The sequence below is a fragment of the Strix aluco genome, chromosome 11, assembly GCF_031877795.1.
Source record: "Strix aluco isolate bStrAlu1 chromosome 11, bStrAlu1.hap1, whole genome shotgun sequence".
Classification (NCBI taxonomy): domain Eukaryota; kingdom Metazoa; phylum Chordata; class Aves; order Strigiformes; family Strigidae; genus Strix; species Strix aluco.
This window is the reverse complement of record NC_133941.1, coordinates 1,506,195-1,524,685: the sequence shown is the minus strand read 5'-3', so window position 1 is coordinate 1,524,685 and position 18,491 is coordinate 1,506,195. Positions and strand designations below refer to the sequence as shown.

At 58.8% G+C, this 18,491-nt stretch overlaps 1 protein-coding gene across 2 annotated transcripts in view; it reads right to left on the bottom strand.

The window, feature by feature from the left end:
• Positions 1-18,491, bottom strand: part of PLXNA1 (plexin A1) — a 129,692-nt gene that overhangs the window by 96,440 nt on the left and 14,761 nt on the right. For both annotated transcript variants that reach the window (XM_074835806.1, XM_074835807.1), the window contains exons 2-3: positions 17,066-18,417; positions 10,847-11,029 (exon numbers count right to left, since the gene is read on the bottom strand). In XM_074835806.1, coding sequence (XP_074691907.1) covers positions 10,847-11,029; positions 17,066-18,268 — 1,386 coding nt within the window. In that variant the 5' untranslated portion in view covers positions 18,269-18,417. The remainder of the gene's footprint in view (positions 1-10,846; positions 11,030-17,065; positions 18,418-18,491) is intronic.

Here is an 18,491-nt window from a genome sequence, read left to right as displayed (position 1 = left end):
AGCCCTCCAGGATGCAGATCCAGGACAAGGAAACAGCGCCTCTCCCCGCTCTGCCTGTCCTCGCCAGACACCATCCCCAGGACCAGCAGGGACAAGAGGTCTCCAGGAGCAGCTGGAGATCAGCAGCAGGATGGCCACGAGCCCTTTGACTTGACTCATCCATTGCCAAACCCTCAGCTGGTGCCCAGACCTGGGGGACAATCCCTTGGCCCTGCCCTCAGTAAACGGACTCACCCCTGCTAGGGGTCTGGGGGGGTGAAGGGACATTCCCGGGGCTCCAGACAAAGGGAGGAAAGGACCAGGGAAACAATCCCCCTCCTGCCCCAAAACACTCTCATTAACCCTTCCCCTCCCAGCCAATCCACAGAGCTTGGACCCACTGGGTCTCAGCTCACAGCGCAGCATCGGGGAGTGGAAGGGGAAAGCTGCACCCCAAGAGCACACACAGCCTAGAGAGCAGCAGGACAACTCCCCTCATTTCCCCCAGAGCATCAGCCTTTCCCCAGTTCATCCCCAAAGAGGGATGGGCCCAGCGGGACAGAGCGGCATCCTCGCTACCCCGGAGCCGTGCACAGCCACGCTAACGCACAAATTGCTTCATTAAATGTCGTCACATTAAGCCAGTTTCATGAATTTAACATTGTCCCTGGACTATTGTTTGCCTGAAAATTAAATTACGGCAACATTTGTTGTTTCAATGAGTCTGTCAGTTAGGAATGGGGCCGGAGGAGGGGATGCAGGCGCGGGCGGGGGATGCCATTTTGGCGGCAGGGCTCCTGCAGGCAGCGAAGGTGGGAAACACAGCCCCGACTTCCTTCACGGGGGAGGGAGAAGGGAAGAATTAAGCTGATGTGCTGTTTTCAACCAAAGCCAACCATGCCAGATGCGGAGAACTGAGACAAGCTGCCTGGGGAGGGAAAGCATCACCACTGTGGAGCAGAGGAAGGCTCTGCCCGGTCCCAGCAGCCACCGGCCAGCAGAGCAGAGCATCACCCCGTTCCCCCGCGGGCAGCACAGACCCTGGCTACGTCCGCACGAGGAGCTCAGCGTGGCAGTCCAGGGCTTTTTGATCTTTCCAGATTACAAAGCTTTGCCGCATACAGGAACGCTCTGAAAAATTTCTCATTTATTCTTCCTTTTCCCTTGAGCAGCTCCTCTCTGCAGTATCAGAAACAAAGGTGACAACCTTTCGCTTTGTAAAGAAAACCATCAAGCGAAGCGGACTATAAATAGCACCCAAAACTGACCCGCATCCCCAGCCGAGGGGAATGAAATGAAGACGAGTGAACGAACAGCTTCAAGGTCAGAGAGACTTTTTTTTTTTTTTCCCCCCCCTTTGTTCAAGGTCTGGTAATTTTTATCCACGCAGGAGAACAATCCAAAACACATCATTAGGGTTGTAGCTAATAAAAACCACACAGGCTTTTTTCAGCCCGGCGTCGTTTCCGTCACCCGTACGGGGATTACGGCACAAAGTAGATGTTTTCCCCCGGTGCTGGCTCTACCAGCACGACCCCTCCTTGCATCCCTGCACTGAGCATCCCGGCCATGCCAGATCCGTCCCAGCACAGAGCAACCAACCGATGCTGCTCTCAAGAGCATGAAGCATGGCAAAATTAAAGCACTATCACATTATCCTGCCTTTCTCTGCCAGACCGTAGGGATGCTCCCCACCACCCTGTCCTCAGTCTGCAGAGAGCCGGCTTGCCACACAGCGCTGGCTCTCTTCTTTCTCTCCAGCTGCTAAATAGCATTAAAAGAACTAAGCATCCATTAAATAAAACTTTCCCACTATTGCTTCCCATGTAGACAATTGCTCTCACTGCCACGAGGAGGTTTTGTGTCCATGGCTGGTCCATGGGCACACAAAGAGTGGGGAGGTGCCAGGATCAGTTCTGGTACAGCACGGGCCACCCATGGAAAGCGCCTGGGGGCCCCGAAATCCAGCGCCAAACCCCAAACAATGGCACTCCCCCTGCCCGGCACGTTCCCCGCTGTGTCTTGCTGCAGCCCCAATCTCCCCCTCCAATTGCAATGGCTAAGGAAAGGGAGAGCAGGGGTTGTGGGGAAACTTCCCAGCTTGGAAGCAGCTGGGGAGGGTTCAGGAAGGTTTATTCAGTGCAAAGCCCTTCATCACTCCTCTTCCCATCAGTCAGAGGTGAGATACCAGAACCTCAAGGACCCACCAAAGGGCAGGAGAGGAAGAACCTGTGGCTGCTGTGCAGCAGCCAGGGCTATTTCGAGCACTGGGCGTGGTAGGAGAGATAAAAGAGAAAGGCAAAATGGAAGAAAAAAGTAGGAATGGGAAATGTTTCCATTCTGGGTAGAAAGGGGACAGAAAGTGGACATGGTACCTGCGGTCCATGCCATGAACTCAGGGCTCTGATGCTCCTCCTGCCCCTCCTGGGATGCTCTGCCCTGCTGCACCACCCCAGCTCTGCCCCCCAGCCCACTCCAAGTCACCCTCAGCCATGCAACCGCATCCAACTGAGGGATGACAGCGAGAACACATTCATCAAACTCATTTCATCCCGAAGCACCATCGAGTAAAATGCCAAGCATTATCCTTACCATGGTGGCCTAAGCCAGGATTAGCATGCACGTCCCCAAGCCTGGGAGACCCCTTTCCTTAGCTGGGCAGCACATCTAAACCCTGACGCCACGGCTCCGGCTCCGCCGCCCTTCGAGGAGTGGAGCTCCCAGGTGTTTGCTCATCCACGGGGCACGGCAGGATGACCTTGGGTTTGTTTGCCCTGTATCATGCAGGCTAAGTCTGACCCAGGCAAGATACAAGCTGAGCACTACGGTCCCACCCCGGGTGCTTCTTGGGTACTCAATGGGACGGGGTTTAACTCCTGTCCCACACCCCACCACCCAGCAAGGTCAGCCCCCAGGAGAAACAGGGCACCCGCCCTGGCTCTCCCACCTCTGTATTTCTCCTCACAATGCTGATCCTGTGGGGGACCTTCCGGCTGCCTTTCTCTGTCAATACCAGGCTGCCATTAGCATCCGTTCTCCTGCTCCATAGAGCTTTCAGAAAAGCCCATAATTAACCAGGGTAGGGGATAACAGAGGCCAAGCAGCAGCTCTTCCAAGCACTCTGGGGCTAAGCCGTCCCCGCCCAGACCTGCAGTGGAGATGAATGACCCCCACGTGTATCAAAGCCTCAGAGATGGATGATGGGCTCCAGCAGCTACCAAGGGGCAGCTGGAGTCCACATCCTGCATCCCCAAGTGCCACACTGCACCTCCACCTTATGATTTATGACGGATTTTCCTCCCAGTCCAGAGGGGAGAAGCGGGGAGGTCAGCTCACGGGGACTGGGGACAGCTGACCTCTGCTGTCACTACCTGAGGCAGTGCGGGGACACACAGGGACCCAGACATCCAAACCAGCTCGGCCCCTGCTGAGCACACATCCTCCCTCCTCCAGCAAGCCACGGGCTCAGGGCAAATTCCTCAGGCACCGTTAAATCTGGGTTAATGGGGCTGCACAAAGGGCAGGCAGGACACCAGCACTGCCCCTTCCCACCCAGGCATACCCGCAGCCCCTGCCTTCCTGAAGAGTGTGGGGCTCCACGCATCCTCCCTCTTCTCCTCTGCCTTTGGTGGGAGGCCAGGGCTATTCTCCCACCTGAAAAGCCAAAATTAGTCAGTGTTTGTGCCAGTGAATAGGCACAATAGCTCCAACAAGAGCGACCCAACAGAGCTGGTGCCTCCAGCTCATTTCCATCTCAATGGGGTGGCTTTTCACCCTGCCCTGTCCCCATGGGGCCACGGCAGAGGTCCACAGCAAGAGGCAGGTCCAAAGCAAGAGTCATGCCCCTGCTCTTCCCAGCAGAACAGGGGTGGCAGGCAGGGGCCACAGCCCCCCGTTCAGCAGCAGAGAGATGCAGATGAAAACCCTCAGCAGCTTCATGCTTCACCAACCAAACCAACTCCACCGGCCAGGAGGGAAAACCCAGCGCTCGCTGCTGGGACTGGACTGCCCGCCCTCCGCGACAGGCAAGTCCGCACATCCCTTTTCCTAATGCAGGCCCCTAACGACACTTGCCCAGAGGTTTATGGGTGCTCAGCATCCCCCCCAGTGACTCCAAAGCATCACTCTTCTGCCTTGCTGAGTCACAGCCACCACTGCCTTACACAGCCCCACAACAACAGGGGCAGGACCAGCAAAGGCACGCAGGCCCAAACCCACAAACTCTTGCTTTTTCCTTTTCCAGCCCTATTTCCACCCTATTTCCAGGCACGGGATGGTCTGTGAGGACCAGCTGCAGAGGTGATGCTGCTGTATTTGGCCGGTACAGACCTGCCAGTTCCTGAGCGTGCCCCATGGGGTGACACGAGCTGGCTCAGGGGGCTGTCAAGAGACGTTTTGCCCTCAAACCCCTTTTTCAGGGCCATTACAGAAGTCAGGTTTGCACCCAGCAGCCCTTTTGAAGACGGGGGATGCCGAAGACCTCCAGCTTCTGCAACACACTGCTCCCCAAAAGTCACCTTGCCCCAACACCGGCAAAGCCCGGCGGCGACATTGCCTTACCCGTCGTCAGTGGTGGCTCCGCGGCAGGCGGAGCGGGCTGATGGATGGGGGTTAGGCAGCGTGCTGCCTGCGGGCGCCCGGCGCCGGAGCCAGGGAGAGGCAAGACGTGCACCGTCAGCGCTTTCAGCGGAGAAGGTTGGAGCAGGGTTGGCTGCTGCCGCCTCCCCGGCTGGCTGGGTGCCAGGCTCCCAGGCCTCGCTCACCTGCCGGCTTTGTGCGGAGAGCAGAGCAGATGGGGGAAAAAAAAAAACAACAAAAAAAAACAAACCAAAAAGAGGGTTATGGCTTGTGAGTCAAAAAGCCTGGGGGCACTGGAGTGGAAGGAGCGAGGTTTGGGGGGAAGGAGCCCCCTGACACTTCCTCTCCTTCCCCAAGGCTGCATGAGCACGCTGGAGCATCCTTCAGAGAGCCAAGAGCGTGGAAACCTTCATCCCCATCCCGAACCCCGGCGGCATCCCCCTCCAAGAGTCACTCGAGGACGGAGCTGGCAGCTGCCTGCAGCCCCGGCCCCGCCGCCCTGGCCGGTCCCGGAGGCCAACGGTTCACGATGAATTTCTAATTGTTTCCTCTAACAATGAGACATCCTGTTCGGAGCCAGGCGGCTCAACAAAGCCCGACGACGATGGCGGCAAGCGGGGCCCCTTCCTGCTCAGCAGGAATGAGGCGATGCAGAGTACTCCCCGCCACGAGCAGGGGGGACGGGGAAGGCTCCACCACCCCCTCCCCACCACCCCATCCACTTAACACACCAGTTCTCCAGCCTCCACCTTGATTAAAACAGCTTAACGACTCTGGCGAGAGCTCTCGAGGGGGCGGGAGCCACCGAGAGGTAGTTGATGGATTCACTTTGGCAACCGTCAGCTACCTTGTCATGCCAATAAAATTATTGCCATTGATTGGGGAGAGGCGCGGACGCATGCTCCGAGGAGCAGAGCTCCCTCCCGGGGCTGGGCGCAGGCGCCCACAGGGACTGTGTGCATGTGGGGAGGGGGCGAGGGGTCCCCAGGGGATGGGATGGGGACAGAGCGGGAGAGGGCACAGGGAAGAGGCAGGAGGAACAAAAGGCCCTTGTGCCGGGCAGCCAGCTGGGGAGAGGCAGCAACACGGGTAGGAGAGGATTTCCAGGGGCTGCGCCGGGGTCGATGCTTGGGGAGTCCTCAAGGGTCACTGGCTGACACCGCCGGGGCCAGGGCAGGCTTCGTCCCCCAAATCCGCTCCCCCCCAAAAAAAGCCCACTGAGGCACAGGGTAGCTGGCAGCAGGGTCATGAGGGGGAGCAAGCCCTCCCGCGCACTCTGGGAGCCGGATTTCACGCGCCGAGACACAAAGGGCCCCTTTTCAGCCAGAGCCGCTTACCCTGAGCGCTAAGCAGCGGGCGATGCGAAAGGACCCACGGGGACGGGGACCAGCAGAGCGGGCTGGGAGCCTGACGGCTTCTCCTTCCAGCTCACATGGACCACGACCAGGTCATGCCTCATACCGAGAGCTGGACACATGGGGGCTTTTGTGATGGGAGGAGAGCCAGCAGGCAACAGGGAAATTCCTGAAAAGCCTCCGCTCAGCAGCTCCCCCTCCCCACAGCACCTATTTTTGGGTCATACTGCCTAGACACACTAGGGGTTGTGAACGCAGCAAAGCATCCTTCCCCCAAGGCTTGAAAAGAAACCTACTCAAAGGGGGTGACTCCCCAGGCTGCCAAATCTGGTCCCTCAAAGCACCCCAATCTCCCAGCCCTCGGCAGGACAGGGGGCTGCCGGGGAGCCCCTCGACCCTCCTCAGAACGGGAGAGGAGCACCGCGTCCCATTGCGTTGGGATGGGGATGACCCACTTAGCATTAAGAGTTTATTTATTCCTATTATTATTATTATTATTATTGAAGTGGAGAAGCCAAAGCAGCCAGACATGGGGCCAGCTCAGCTGTGCTTTCCGTGGGAGAGAATAAACAAGCTGCGGCAAGCGTGAGCCCCGGGGGGGAGCAGATTCCCAACGGAGACACGTCCTGATGCGTTCACGCCTGAGGCCAGCCGGTTTCAGGACAGGGCAGGGAGCTGCAGGGATTATGGTGGTGACTGGGCAGCCAGATAATCCTCAAAAAAATCCTCAAAAAAAATCAAGCGCTCGACTGACTGTGAGGGATGTGTAGTCCGCTGCTATCCTGGCTGGGGTGCACGGGGGGCCGTGGCCGTGGCTGGGTATCTCACAGCTCGCAGCCGCCTTCCTCCGCAGCAGCCGGGGACGGCAGTGGGCAGGTTGCCACCAGCTGCTTCGAGGGAGGAGCTCAGTTCACCCCCTCCAAAATAACCAGGCGACACCCAAAACTGGGTCAACCAACCCACAAGGGCCACTCCAGATCTCAGCAGAGGCCTAAAGCAGTGCCTTCTTTGCATAACGAGGAGCAGATGGCAAACTAACGAGGGCAGTGCCATCTCCAGGATGCCCCACAGCCCCAGCTTCGAACCACCAGACCAGCACAGGGCAGTTACTGGGAGGGTATCTCCAGCATCGTCCTTCCTCCCTCTCTCCACACACAGTACACCCAAAATCGAGTCCTCACCACACACGGGTGAAGAGGTGGCAACGGGTGCAGGGTCAAACGTGCCTTTCTAGCGTGGGACTGAGCCTCCCACTGCAATTACACACGCAGCTTTCTGTCCACCCGAAAAATAGGAAAGATGACCTGGGAGAATGACAACCGCCCAATAAAAAGATTATCACAGAATCATCTAGGTTGGAAAAAACCTTGAAGATCATCTAGTCCAAAAGGACAGATGGTTTCCAGGAAAAAACCCAAGAATTAGGAAGCAAGCCTCGCATCCCTTGCGCAAATAAATAGCCCCTGGATATCCCCACTACAGCGTGCTCGTGGCTCATGTCCCCGCGTCACTTCCCCATCCACAGCACCCTCAGAGCACAGGGTGCAAGGCCAGTCCCCGACGCACGGCCTCGGGAGCAGGGAGGAAGCGGCTCACCGCCAGCCCCTGCACACGAGAAGTCATCCCCACACGGCTCACCCGGGCAGCTGCAGGAACTCCCCGAGCACCCCAGTCCCATGACTGCTGGCACAGAGGACAGCGAGCACGAGGGGCCGAGGGCTTTCCAAGCCTGGCCTCTTGGCGTAACGCAGGGCCAGCCAAAGATAACTGCCTGCCTGGTAACCCTGTGGGGAGGAGCTGAGAGCAGGCTGCTGCAGGCTTCGCTGCTGCGACCCGCTCAGCATCATCATACCTCGATGAGTGGGCTCAGCTTTGGGCCCCTCACACCAAAAAGGCCATTGAATGACTCGAGTGTGTCCAGAGAAGGGCAACGGAGCTGGTGCAGGGTCTGGAGCACAGGTCTGATGGGGAGCGGCTGAGGGAACTGGGGGGGTTTAGTCTGGAGAAGAGGAGGCTGAGGGGAGACCTCATGGCCCTCTACAACTCCCTGAAAGGAGGGTGCAGAGAGGGGGGATGAGTCTCTTGAGCCAAGGAACAAGCACCAGGACAAGAGGGAATGGCCTCAAGCTGCGCCAGGGCAGGGTCAGACTGGCTCTTAGGAAGGATTTCTTTGCAGAAGGGGTTGTTGGGCGTTGGAATGGGCTGCCCAAGGCAGGGGAGGAGTCCCCATCCCTGGAGGGGTTGAAGAGTCGGGTTGACCCAGCGCTGAGGGATCTGGTGGAGTTGGGAACGGTCAGGGTGAGGTTCATGGTTGGACTGGAGGATCTACAAGGGCTTTTCCAGCCTTGATGATTCTCTGATTCTGCATGCCAGGGGTCCTGTATCTCCATCCCCCCTGGTGCCCCCCCATCCCAGCCTGCAGCCCCCGTCCTGCAGCCAGTTTTGCAAACCTGACATTGTTTGCAATATCCTCCTTCCACCCCCCGAAATCAGGGTCCCCCGCAGCTGCGGCGGCAGCAGGTGCTGCCCAGCACCCCAGCCCCGTGGCGGCAACTGTTGGCGGCAGGGCCGGGGAGAGGCTGCAGCGCAGCCAGAGGCTCGCGTGGCTTTTTTTGGGGGGGGACAAAGGGAGGCTCTGTCTGCACGCAACAGCCTGGACAAATGCTGGGCATGGGAGCTGCCATCCAAGGAAAATCCAGACGCAGCAGTGACTCTGCCCTGACCTTACCCTGGCCCAGATGGTGAGATCGGTGCCCCGCAGCAGAGCAGCAGCCATTACAGGGCTCCTGGGGATGGGGAGGGGAGCACCCAGCTGTCAGCACAGCCCCCCCCTCCCCAAAGGAGATGGCGGGGGTGCCGGCAAGAGGCAGGGGGACCAGCAGGAGAGCGCAGAAGCCACCAGGCTGCTCCAAGCCTAACACAGGTGCTTGCCAAGGGAATGGGAAACGCTGATGGCTTAAAACCAGAAGGATTGGAACTGCTGCTGAGGGATGCAACCCCCCCTCCACCCTCTGCCTGGGGAGCCTCTTCGGCCACACTGCTGCACCCCTGCCAGGCATCCCGTCCCCCGGCTGGGGACACATCGGCACCACTCGGGGACAGGTCAGCAGCCCCCCTCTCATGGTCCCCAGGCAGAGGGGAGCCATCCCCTCCCTCCAGCCCCGCCGGCAGTCAGGCAGCAGGATCAGGTAGCTGCTGAGGCAGCGCTTTGCCGGGCAGGCCAGGCAGGGGCTGCCGCAGAAAGGCTGGGCTGCCCACCCCAAGGTCACAGCAGGGGACAAGGGGGGGACCTGGCAGCGCAAGGCCTGCAAAGTGCTCTCCACGCTGAGACCCCAGGGGTTTTGGGGGCTCCAGGCAGGCTGAGCCTACAAAACCTGCCCAGCATCCCCATACTGGGGCAGGACCCAGACCCAACTCTTCGTTCCCCATGGAGCTCCTGCTCTGTGCCCTCTGCTGGGCCAGAGCAGCCCTTTAGGACATCCAGTTTAGAGATCAGCAAAAAAGAAAGCTGGGGAAAGCCCTGCAGGAGAGGAGGATGCTCAAACCACACCTGGGCTTCCACTCCTGGCCTCAGCCATGACTTTGTAGCATGCAGCCTGCACCCCGGCCAGACACCCACCCTAGATCGCCACTTGCAAGAAGCTCTGAAGGTGCAAAGACCAGAGAAAAACTGAAAAAGGAGGGAGAGGAAAAAACAAATCGGCCGTGTAAAAAGCAACTGCAAGCCCCTCTACATAAATAAGGAACTAGAGGTGTAACACTGTTCCTGTGGCTTTGTGAACCCTCCTCCCTCACGCTCCTTCCTTCCCATCCCCATTTAAAACCTCCCATCTGGAGCCCAGCGGCAGGAGAAGCCGCCAGCAACGCGACACCAGTCCCTGCGGATCCCTCATCGATCCGGAAGGGAGGACGAGCTGCCTCCGTCAGCTCCCCGCAGCCCTGCTCAGCCCTGGCGCCGCTGTGCCCCCCGCCCCGCCCAGGACCGCAGGAAGCCAAGCAGAGAATGTGGGGCTGGAGAGGACCACGAGCATCCTGCCCCCCACCCCAACACTTGTTGCCCGTGTTCCCCCTTCCCCTAAACACGCTGGTAAGAGGCAGGGCCACAGGGGAACACGGGCAGGGCAAGCAGGACCTATGGGGACCATCACCCACAATGCCATCCTGCTCCTCATTCCTGCCACCCTGGCTCCTCTAAGGCACCCTGACCAGCAGAGAGCAGGAGAAGCAGCAAAAAATGCAGGGTGCTGTGCCTAGAACAGGGTGCTGGAGCACCTTGCAAGCCACAGAGCAACAGGCCAGACTCCCCGGCCAAGCCCTGGTCCTCCTGCCCATGGCAGAGACCATATGAGGACCTTTGCGCTGCCTCTCCCCGGCTGAGGATGCCGTTAATGCAAGCTGTGTTTATACAGGGCATGTACAGCTGTAATTATAGGCACGATGTTATGATAACAGGAAATCCGTGCCCCGTGGAGATGCAGGCAGAGAAAGGCATACACGGAGCTATTTCCTAATTGCCACCAACAAGCAGTCTTTTGTGCCGTGGCAGGGTACGGGAAGAGAAGTCTCCCCCACGCCGGAGCCATCGGAACCCCCCTCTGCCCAGCCTGCCCAGGGCAGTGGCAAAGCCATACAGACCCAGACACGGCCCCGTAGCAGCGATGGCACAAACCCACTTGCCCTGAGACACAGCGGGATGGGCTCTGATCCACCAGCGGCCAGGACTCAACTTCCCTAGGTTACAACCCTTCCAGAAGTTTTGTAAATTCGGTTGGCGGAGACAAGCAAGGGGAAATTGTCCCTCACTGGCCCCTTGCACGTTACCCCCAACATATCAAGTCAAGCTGTGACAGAGGCACAGCCCTACCTGTACCCCCAAAGGGCTGGTGACGCGAGCGGTCATTGCTCCCCGTCAGCGTCACTGAGGGCTTTCCTACCTTTTTGATCTTCCCGCTCCGCGTGCCTGCAAAGACGACGGTTTGTCCCCTGTAGTCGTAGGCAGCCACCGAGGTCATCCCATCCTCCTTATCCACAAAGAGCGGGGTCCCCTCGATCGTGACTGTCCCACCCAGTGGCTGGTTAAAATCCTGGCCACAGAAATTGTCATCGATCTGCAGTGGCTGTTGGAAGAAAACGGAGGAAAGATGAGCTTTTTGCCAACGCCCTGACATGCCAGACCTCCCAGATGGCCATCAGCTACCTCCACCCCATCACCAAGGCAGCCCCATCCCTTGCCCCTCCTGTGCCAGCCACCCCACCTCACCAGTTGAGGGAAGGGATGAGCTGATGCTTCCCTAAAATTCCCTACACGCTGATGTAAGGCGCTTGGGACACATCCAAGGCACGCAGCCCCTCTCTGCATCTGAACGAGCTTTGCAGACCAAGGCCAAGGCTCTCGGTCCTCTGCATCATACAGAGCAGCACTTACAAACCCAGCGCAGCGTCCCCGGCTCCCCCTCCATCCCCACCACTGCCATCTCAGACACATGGGGTGCTGGCATGAGCTCCCCAGAACACACACCCCTCCCTCTCCTCCTCACCCCGACGCCAGCTTCAGAAAGAAAGCAGCTTGGCAGTAAGGCAGGAGGGGCTGAATCCTGCACCTCAGCCTTCCCCCAGAGACAAAACACTTCCCAGCCAAGGCCATGCCAAGACAAACAGGTCAGGGCTCCTGAAAGAGCCTCACTTCACATAGCAGAGCTTCCAGCAAACACACTACCCACCTGCCAGCCCTGCTCCTCCTCCCGCAGGAACGTCCTGGGGAAATCCCCACATTTTTTTCATGCCGCCTTGCCCCAGACAAGGTGCCTGGCTCAGCCAGCTGCCTCCTCGGTTCAGCAGTCGCCCACGGGTTGGGAGAAGCTTTTATAATCTCTGCCCAGGGAGAGGCAGAGGTAGGGCTGCACCGGCCCCTCTCTGCCCTCGGGACCTCCAGCAAGGATGGTCACAGCAACGGGCAAGGCAAAGCCAGAAAAATACCCCCTGTGAAAGCCGGGATGCAGGCAGGGGAGCTGACCCTGGCCACGCGTATCTGGCCTGGGCACATGGGCCTCTCAAAGGTCCCACACTAGGCAATGGCCTCATGTGGTCGCACAGCACCAGCAAAATCCCCCCCCCAGCAGCCCTGGCAGTGAGGGGCTCAGGCCAAACCCCCAAGGGTGGCGGTGAGCGTGGGTGCAGGAGGTTGGGGGGGCAAGGCAGACACTGCTGACAGGGAGACAGCCTGCTCCGGCCATGGGATTCTTCCGCTTCACAAGGCTCCTTATGTAACTTTAAATTTAAAGAGGAGAGAGATTTTTTTGGCAAGCAGTGGCCTCCGAATGCATGCCAGTCCTCAAGGGGGTTTAAATCCATACAGCATGTGCATGAAGCATATGGGAAAACGCCGAGCTCCAGAGCTCCACATACGCAAGGGCAGGATGTTCTGGGTTGACCCAGCGCTGAGGGATCTGGTGGAGTTGGGAACGGTCAGTGTGAGGTTCATGGTTGGACTGGAGGATCTGCAAGGGCTTTTCTAACCTGGATGATTCTGTGATGTAGCTCCACAATTCCCACACAGCGAGGGTCAGCCCAGCCCAGCAGCCACCTGCAGTCACCCACAGGGAGGATGAAAAACACGGCACTTTTCTGTGCCCCAGCACAATGCACTCACAGCCCCGATGGCTTCAGGCTCCCTCAGCCACGGCGAGGCTGCTCACCCTCCTCGCTGCGCGGCCACGCCGGCCCCAAGGCCAGTGGTCCCAGTGGTGGCTGGAGCAGGGGGACTCAGCACTGTGCCAGCCTTCCAGCTGGGGAGGAGCAGGAATGCTGCCAGGCGGTCACATTCGGCCTCCCCAGGGCAGTCGGGGGATGCTGGGCTGCTTCCTCCGTTGCTGTAACTTCTGGTTTTGCCGGGTGCCTGAGTCAGTGTACAGCTGAAGATCGACTCCCTTCCCTGCCTGACCTTTGCTTGTCCTTCCCTAAACTAGGGGAACTCCTGCAGCCAGGCATGAGGGGATCCCCCAAACAGGACCACGTGCCTCTGCAACCACAGGAAAAGGGGGGAAGGGGAATTCGGACCTCTCCACCCATCCTCTGAACGCCGCAAATGTCCTCTCCTACCCATCAGCCAGCACACGCCGCTAAGCAGCCTCCTCTGCATCACCCAGCTAGACATTTTAAAACAGCAGATCTGAGAAAATTATCTCCCCAATCACAGAGCGAGACAGAAGAGATGCTCCAGTTGATACCCAGCTCCCATCCGGATACCTGGGATCCTTCAGGCATTTTGCTGGGAAAAAACACTCCCTGGCCCCGACAGCCCTTCTGCTCCGGTGAAGCACCGCAGCACCTTCCAGCCAGCCGCCAGCAGCAGAGGGGTTCAGGGCAGTGCCATGAAGGGATTTAAGCCCCTGGCAGCCCCTGGGTGCAGTTTCTGCTCTCTCCACACTCAATCTGCAGCTTCCCCAACCCCTCGGCTGCTGAATATGCAAGAGGAGAGATGTTTATGGTGTTTACTCCTCTCTGCTTTGTCTCAACAAACTCTCTGGGAAACGACAAATACAGCTGCGCTCCGGGACCATGAGGAGCGCCCGCCGCCGCCGCTGCGCTGCCGACACCACCTCGATAAATAATTACGCCGACAATTAGCTCATTAACAGCAAACTGCCTCGTTAGGGAAGCGCAGGCAGGCAGCACGGCGAGGTCGGGCCAAGGGCAGCAGTACGGGGGTAACGGCACCAACCCACATCTCTGGCGGATGCGGGATGCGAGGAGAGGAGGGGCGGAGGGATGGAGGGATGGGAGGACGGAAGGACAGAGGGACAGCTGGCCCCTGGCCGGTGTCAGCAGGGACCGACACGCACCACGGCACGCGAGGGCCAGTGACCTTGCAGCGTTTCAGCTTGCAGATGCTGGGATCTGCGGGAGGTTTCAAGCCCTGCCTGCTCTCCCATTTGCATGGGTGTTTGCAGGGACCATGGCTTCAGTGCACTGCAAGCAGGGAGGTTGTTTATTTTGTGGGGTTTTTTTCTTTTTTTTTTTTTTAATTTTTTTTGGCTTTTGTTTTTATTTCAGTGCTTTCCTTTGGCACTCCTCTCAGCTCCCTCTGCCCCCCAGGCCACCACCTCCACAGAGTGGCAGTCTTCTCTCTCCCAGCACTGCCCCCCCAAAATAGGGTCAGGAAATTCGAATTTCCCAGGGGAAGCGGCCTGCAGGAGCGGGGAAAGTGGGCCCACAGCACTGAGAGAGCAGGAGTCTCCTTGACGTGTCTTGTCTCATTGCCTCCCTTCAAGCCCACTTAGGGGAGCAATGAGGGAGCAGACAGCAGAGGCGAGGCTCGCGCCGCTCGGTGTTATTAATTAGCCAGTAATTCACCAGTTAACACCATTACAGGCTCACCCCTGTGCCCCCCGCAGGGGCTGCGGTGGAGGATGCAGTGTGGGGGGACACAAAGAGCCAGGGAGGGGGTTGCAGGAGGCAGGTCCCAAGTGCCAGGTTTCCCCCACATTAATCGCTGCCCAGGGATAATCCCAAGGTGGTGCAGTTCGTTAACACCTGCATTTCTCTGGCTGCCCCTGGCAAGGATCTGGCTCACCCTGGCCCGGTTTGGGTCAGTTTGTCACCAGCCATTGCCCTGTGCCACCAGGCTGGGCAGCAAGCCCCACCAAGGACTCAAACTTCATTTTCTTCCTGGGGCAGCCCAGGGAGAGCTGCTGCCCACGTCCTGTCGGCTCTGCCCAGGGGTCAAGGACTCTGGGAACCCTGAATCGCTCCCCACTGCAACATGTCTACTCCAGCTCCAACCCGCTGCCCTTCCCCAGACCTGCTCCATCAGACCCTTGTACCCCTGTTCTGGGGACGGGCGCGCAGGGCGGATGCGCTGAGCAGACCTCCAGTCCCTGCGCTGCACTGGGGAAGCAAAAAGCTGGGCTACGCCACATCAAACCCCACTTTAGTGAAACCCCATGAGCAGCAAAACTGGGCTCAGGAGCGATTCAGGCAGTGGGGCTGGCGCAGGGGAATGGACTGGATGGTCCCCCCTTTGCTGCGTGTGCGAATCCGTGCTCAGGTCCAAGTGCACCGGCACGAGGGTCTTGCTCCCGAGCTGGCTCCACTCCCCTTCCCACTGCTGGATCCCAGAAGGGGAGAGAAAAAAACAGGAGACAGGAATTCTCTCCGCTCGCCAGCGCTGGGGAGGAACCACTAACATCTCCCGAGCTGGCTGCCAAGCCTGGAGGCCTCTCCCCCTGGCTCCGGCGTCAGCTCCAGAGAATCGGAGCTGCCCTGCAGCGCTGGGGGATGAGCATCCCTCGGCCCCACGCTGCTCGAGGTCTGAGACTGGGGTGCTAAAGCCCCCTCCAGCATGGACCAGCCTCAGCCCCTTGCTGCCACAAAGGAGAGGAGCATGAGAGCTCCTGGGACATTTTCCATATGGATGGGGTGTAAATCCCAAGCAACTACCGACTTGAGCAATTACATTCTGCCTGCTTACAAATAAAAAAAAAAAAGCCATTTATTTTCTGGCCATCCCTCACCACTGAGAGATCCGTCACTGCCACGACCCACCCCAGAGGTGGCTGCATTTTATTAGGGGCACAGAAATTCCTGCCAGAAAGAGGTTACATGCTCCACAGGGTCTGGTTTGGCTTGCGCTCAGCACAGCAAGGGGCTGAGGGCTTGACTCATGATCCAGTCATGCCTTTCCTGGCTCTGCTTGGCAGCTGGAGCAGGACGGGGACAAAAATCACCACCTGGCTCCCCTGGGGGAGGGCGGCACCCCCCAGCCCAACCCATTGGAAAGCAGGAGCCACCCCATTGTGGCACACATCCTTCCACTCCGCAAGAGCCACGTCTGCAGGGCCCAAAGAGTACCTTGAGATCCACCTACTCGTGTGGGCTGGATAACAGGCAGCAGTCCCAGGACCCTCCGAGCATGAAACCACCCCCAAAGTGCAGGGGGGCAGACCCCCCTCCCCAAAGCCGGGGGGCACGGCGCTGGGAGAGGCGAGCTGGGACTGCGGGAAGAAGCAGCGAGCATCTTCGCCGCCAGAGCCAGCAGCTGCGCGACCCAACAGGCAGCAGTGTAACGATTTCATCATTTTCCAGCAAAATTGAATTAGTTCAAAGCCAAAATCTGATTTGCGAGCCCAGCGCTCTTGACAGCAAACCCTTTACTTTGTCAGGCAGCTGTTAGCTGTCTCCTCCGGAGCTGCGGGAGGACGGCGGGAGGAAAAGCAAGGCTGCTCCGCAGGGATCCCCTACCCACCTGCCTGCAGCACCAGACACCCAAAATCCTGCTCGGGCAGGGCTGGGGGCTTGGTGATGGGTGCTGAGCACCAGCAAGAGAGGCTGGGGGAAGGTGGCCGATAGCAGGGCTGTCGAGACCTCCACCAGACCCTCCCAAACACACACACCGGCACCCCAAATGCCCTCTCTCTCAGGTATCTGACCCTGCCCGGGGACTACCCAGCCCAGCTTGGTGATGTGCAGTGTAAGACCTCCCCATCACCCAGAGCCGTAGCCTCCCTGCGGCCGCTCGTGATTTATAATGTTGCCTGGAAAAAAAATCCAGCTATAGTAATCATTCAGCTGGAAAACAAACCCAGAGAGCCAAGGGAGGGGGAGCTCTCCCACTCCCCACCGCCTGCTGGACCCACAGAGAGCAGCTGAGCCACAAGCAGGGGCCAGATGGGCCCACGAGAGCCCCAGGCAGGAGGACACATCTCTGGGGACAGCGGGGAGTGCTCCCTCAGCTGGGAATCACTGCTCAGCACCCACTTCCTGCTCCTCTGGACAACAGTTCATCCCGGCCACGCTCAAAACCCACCCCACTGACAGCACTTTGTGCCCTCCGCCCTCCTCTCCAGCGCCCCATGGAGAGGATGTGGTCCCTCCGTGCTGAGCCTCTCACCAACTTCTACTGGGACCAACAACCTCCCCGCCTCTCTCCACCACGTCTGTGCTCCCCGTCCCCCCCATCCTACCACCCCCAACTCTTGGCCACCGCCAAGCCCCAAGTTACACGACACTCACAAACTCCTCCGTGCCATTGGCAGGGGACTCCCAGCAGAGCTGCATCAGCCCTCCCACCGGGAAAACACAGCCCAGGTCCAGACAGAGAGAACCACCAGGAGCCAGGAACAGCCTGGCTTGGGTAGAGACAAGCGGGAACTTACCGAGTTGATGCAGCCCAGCTCCTTATTCAAGAGCCAGGGCAGCGAGAGTTTCCCTTCCCCTCTGTAGCATGACTGGATACGCTCCTTGATCTTATCCTTGATCTTCTTCAACGTGAAGAGGCACAGCACAGACTCCTTGGGAGGCTTAACCCTGTTTTTCTGGCCCTGGGAAAAGATGGTGAAGAGGATATCCTCCTGCTCCGAGATGCCCAGGTACTTGGCCAAAGCCTTGCCAGGCTTGGTCAGGTAGGCGTCCTGGATCAGGCGGTACTCGATGCCGTCCTGCACGCAGCCGATGGGGAATTCCACGTAGGAGTAGAACTTGGGGTCATCCACGCAGAGGCGGACGATTTTGGAGGTGAAAAACTGCTCCCCAGTGGAGTCGGGCGAGGTGAGCTGGGTGTCCAGCTGCAGGGTCAGGTAGTAAACAAATTGCTCGCTGCTGAAGCTGTAGATGTAGTAGATGTCAAAGGTGGGGAACTTGGAGAGCGTATCCGAGGGGATCTTGAGCTGGGAGGAGACAAACTCATCCTGGTAGACAAAGCCAAACATCTCCGCATTCTCCTCGTTGGCCATCAGCTTGCGGCTGGAGAGGGTGGGGAAGTACTCCGACTTCCCATCGATGGGCGTCCCAATGAAGAGCTTGTTCTGCCCATTCAGCACCTCAATGATGACCCCAGACATGGTGCCTGACTCGTTGACACTGGAGAGGTAGTGCTCCTTGCGGTGGTGGGGCTCACCCAACTTGAAGAGGTCGTCCAGTCGCAGGAACTGGCAAATACCCTGGGAGGCACTGCCACAGGCGATCAGCCGGTTCCCCGAGTAGTCCACCAGAAGCAGTTTGTTCACGTTGTTGGTGGTGACCAGCCCGTGCGGGCAGGACTGAACACTGGGTGGAGGGTAACACTTCTCATTGTCCTCCACGGGCCCCGTCACGTGGGTCCGCAGCAGCGTGAGGTTATTGGAGAGCTTGTAGATCCGATTGACAGCCCCCACGTAGACCTCCCCGGTTTTGTTGTGGACCACCAAGTGTGTCAAGCTCCAGTCTGTAACCGGGAAAGTCCTAAAGGGAGACTTGGGGCTGCCTTCCGCCAGCGGTAGCCAGGTGCTCCCCAAGAGCAGCAAGGTCCAAACGTTGATGGACAAGTGGTGCTTGAGCCAAAGGAGCCACATTGCAGCAACCTCACACCCAGCCAAGGCCATGCCCAAACCCAGCCACAAAATAAATAGAAACAAACCCAAACTAAAGGGATGAGGGAGGGGAGGGAGCAGCAGCTAACGGGACACAGTCTCCTCTGCTTCTGCTGCGCTCGGCATTCAGGGCATCGTGGGCACAGCCATTCCAGTCAGCCCTAGAGGGAGAAAGACAAGAAGAGTGGGGTTAGGAGGCTTTCCTGCACGGTGCTGAGCCTGCTCCACCCCACCC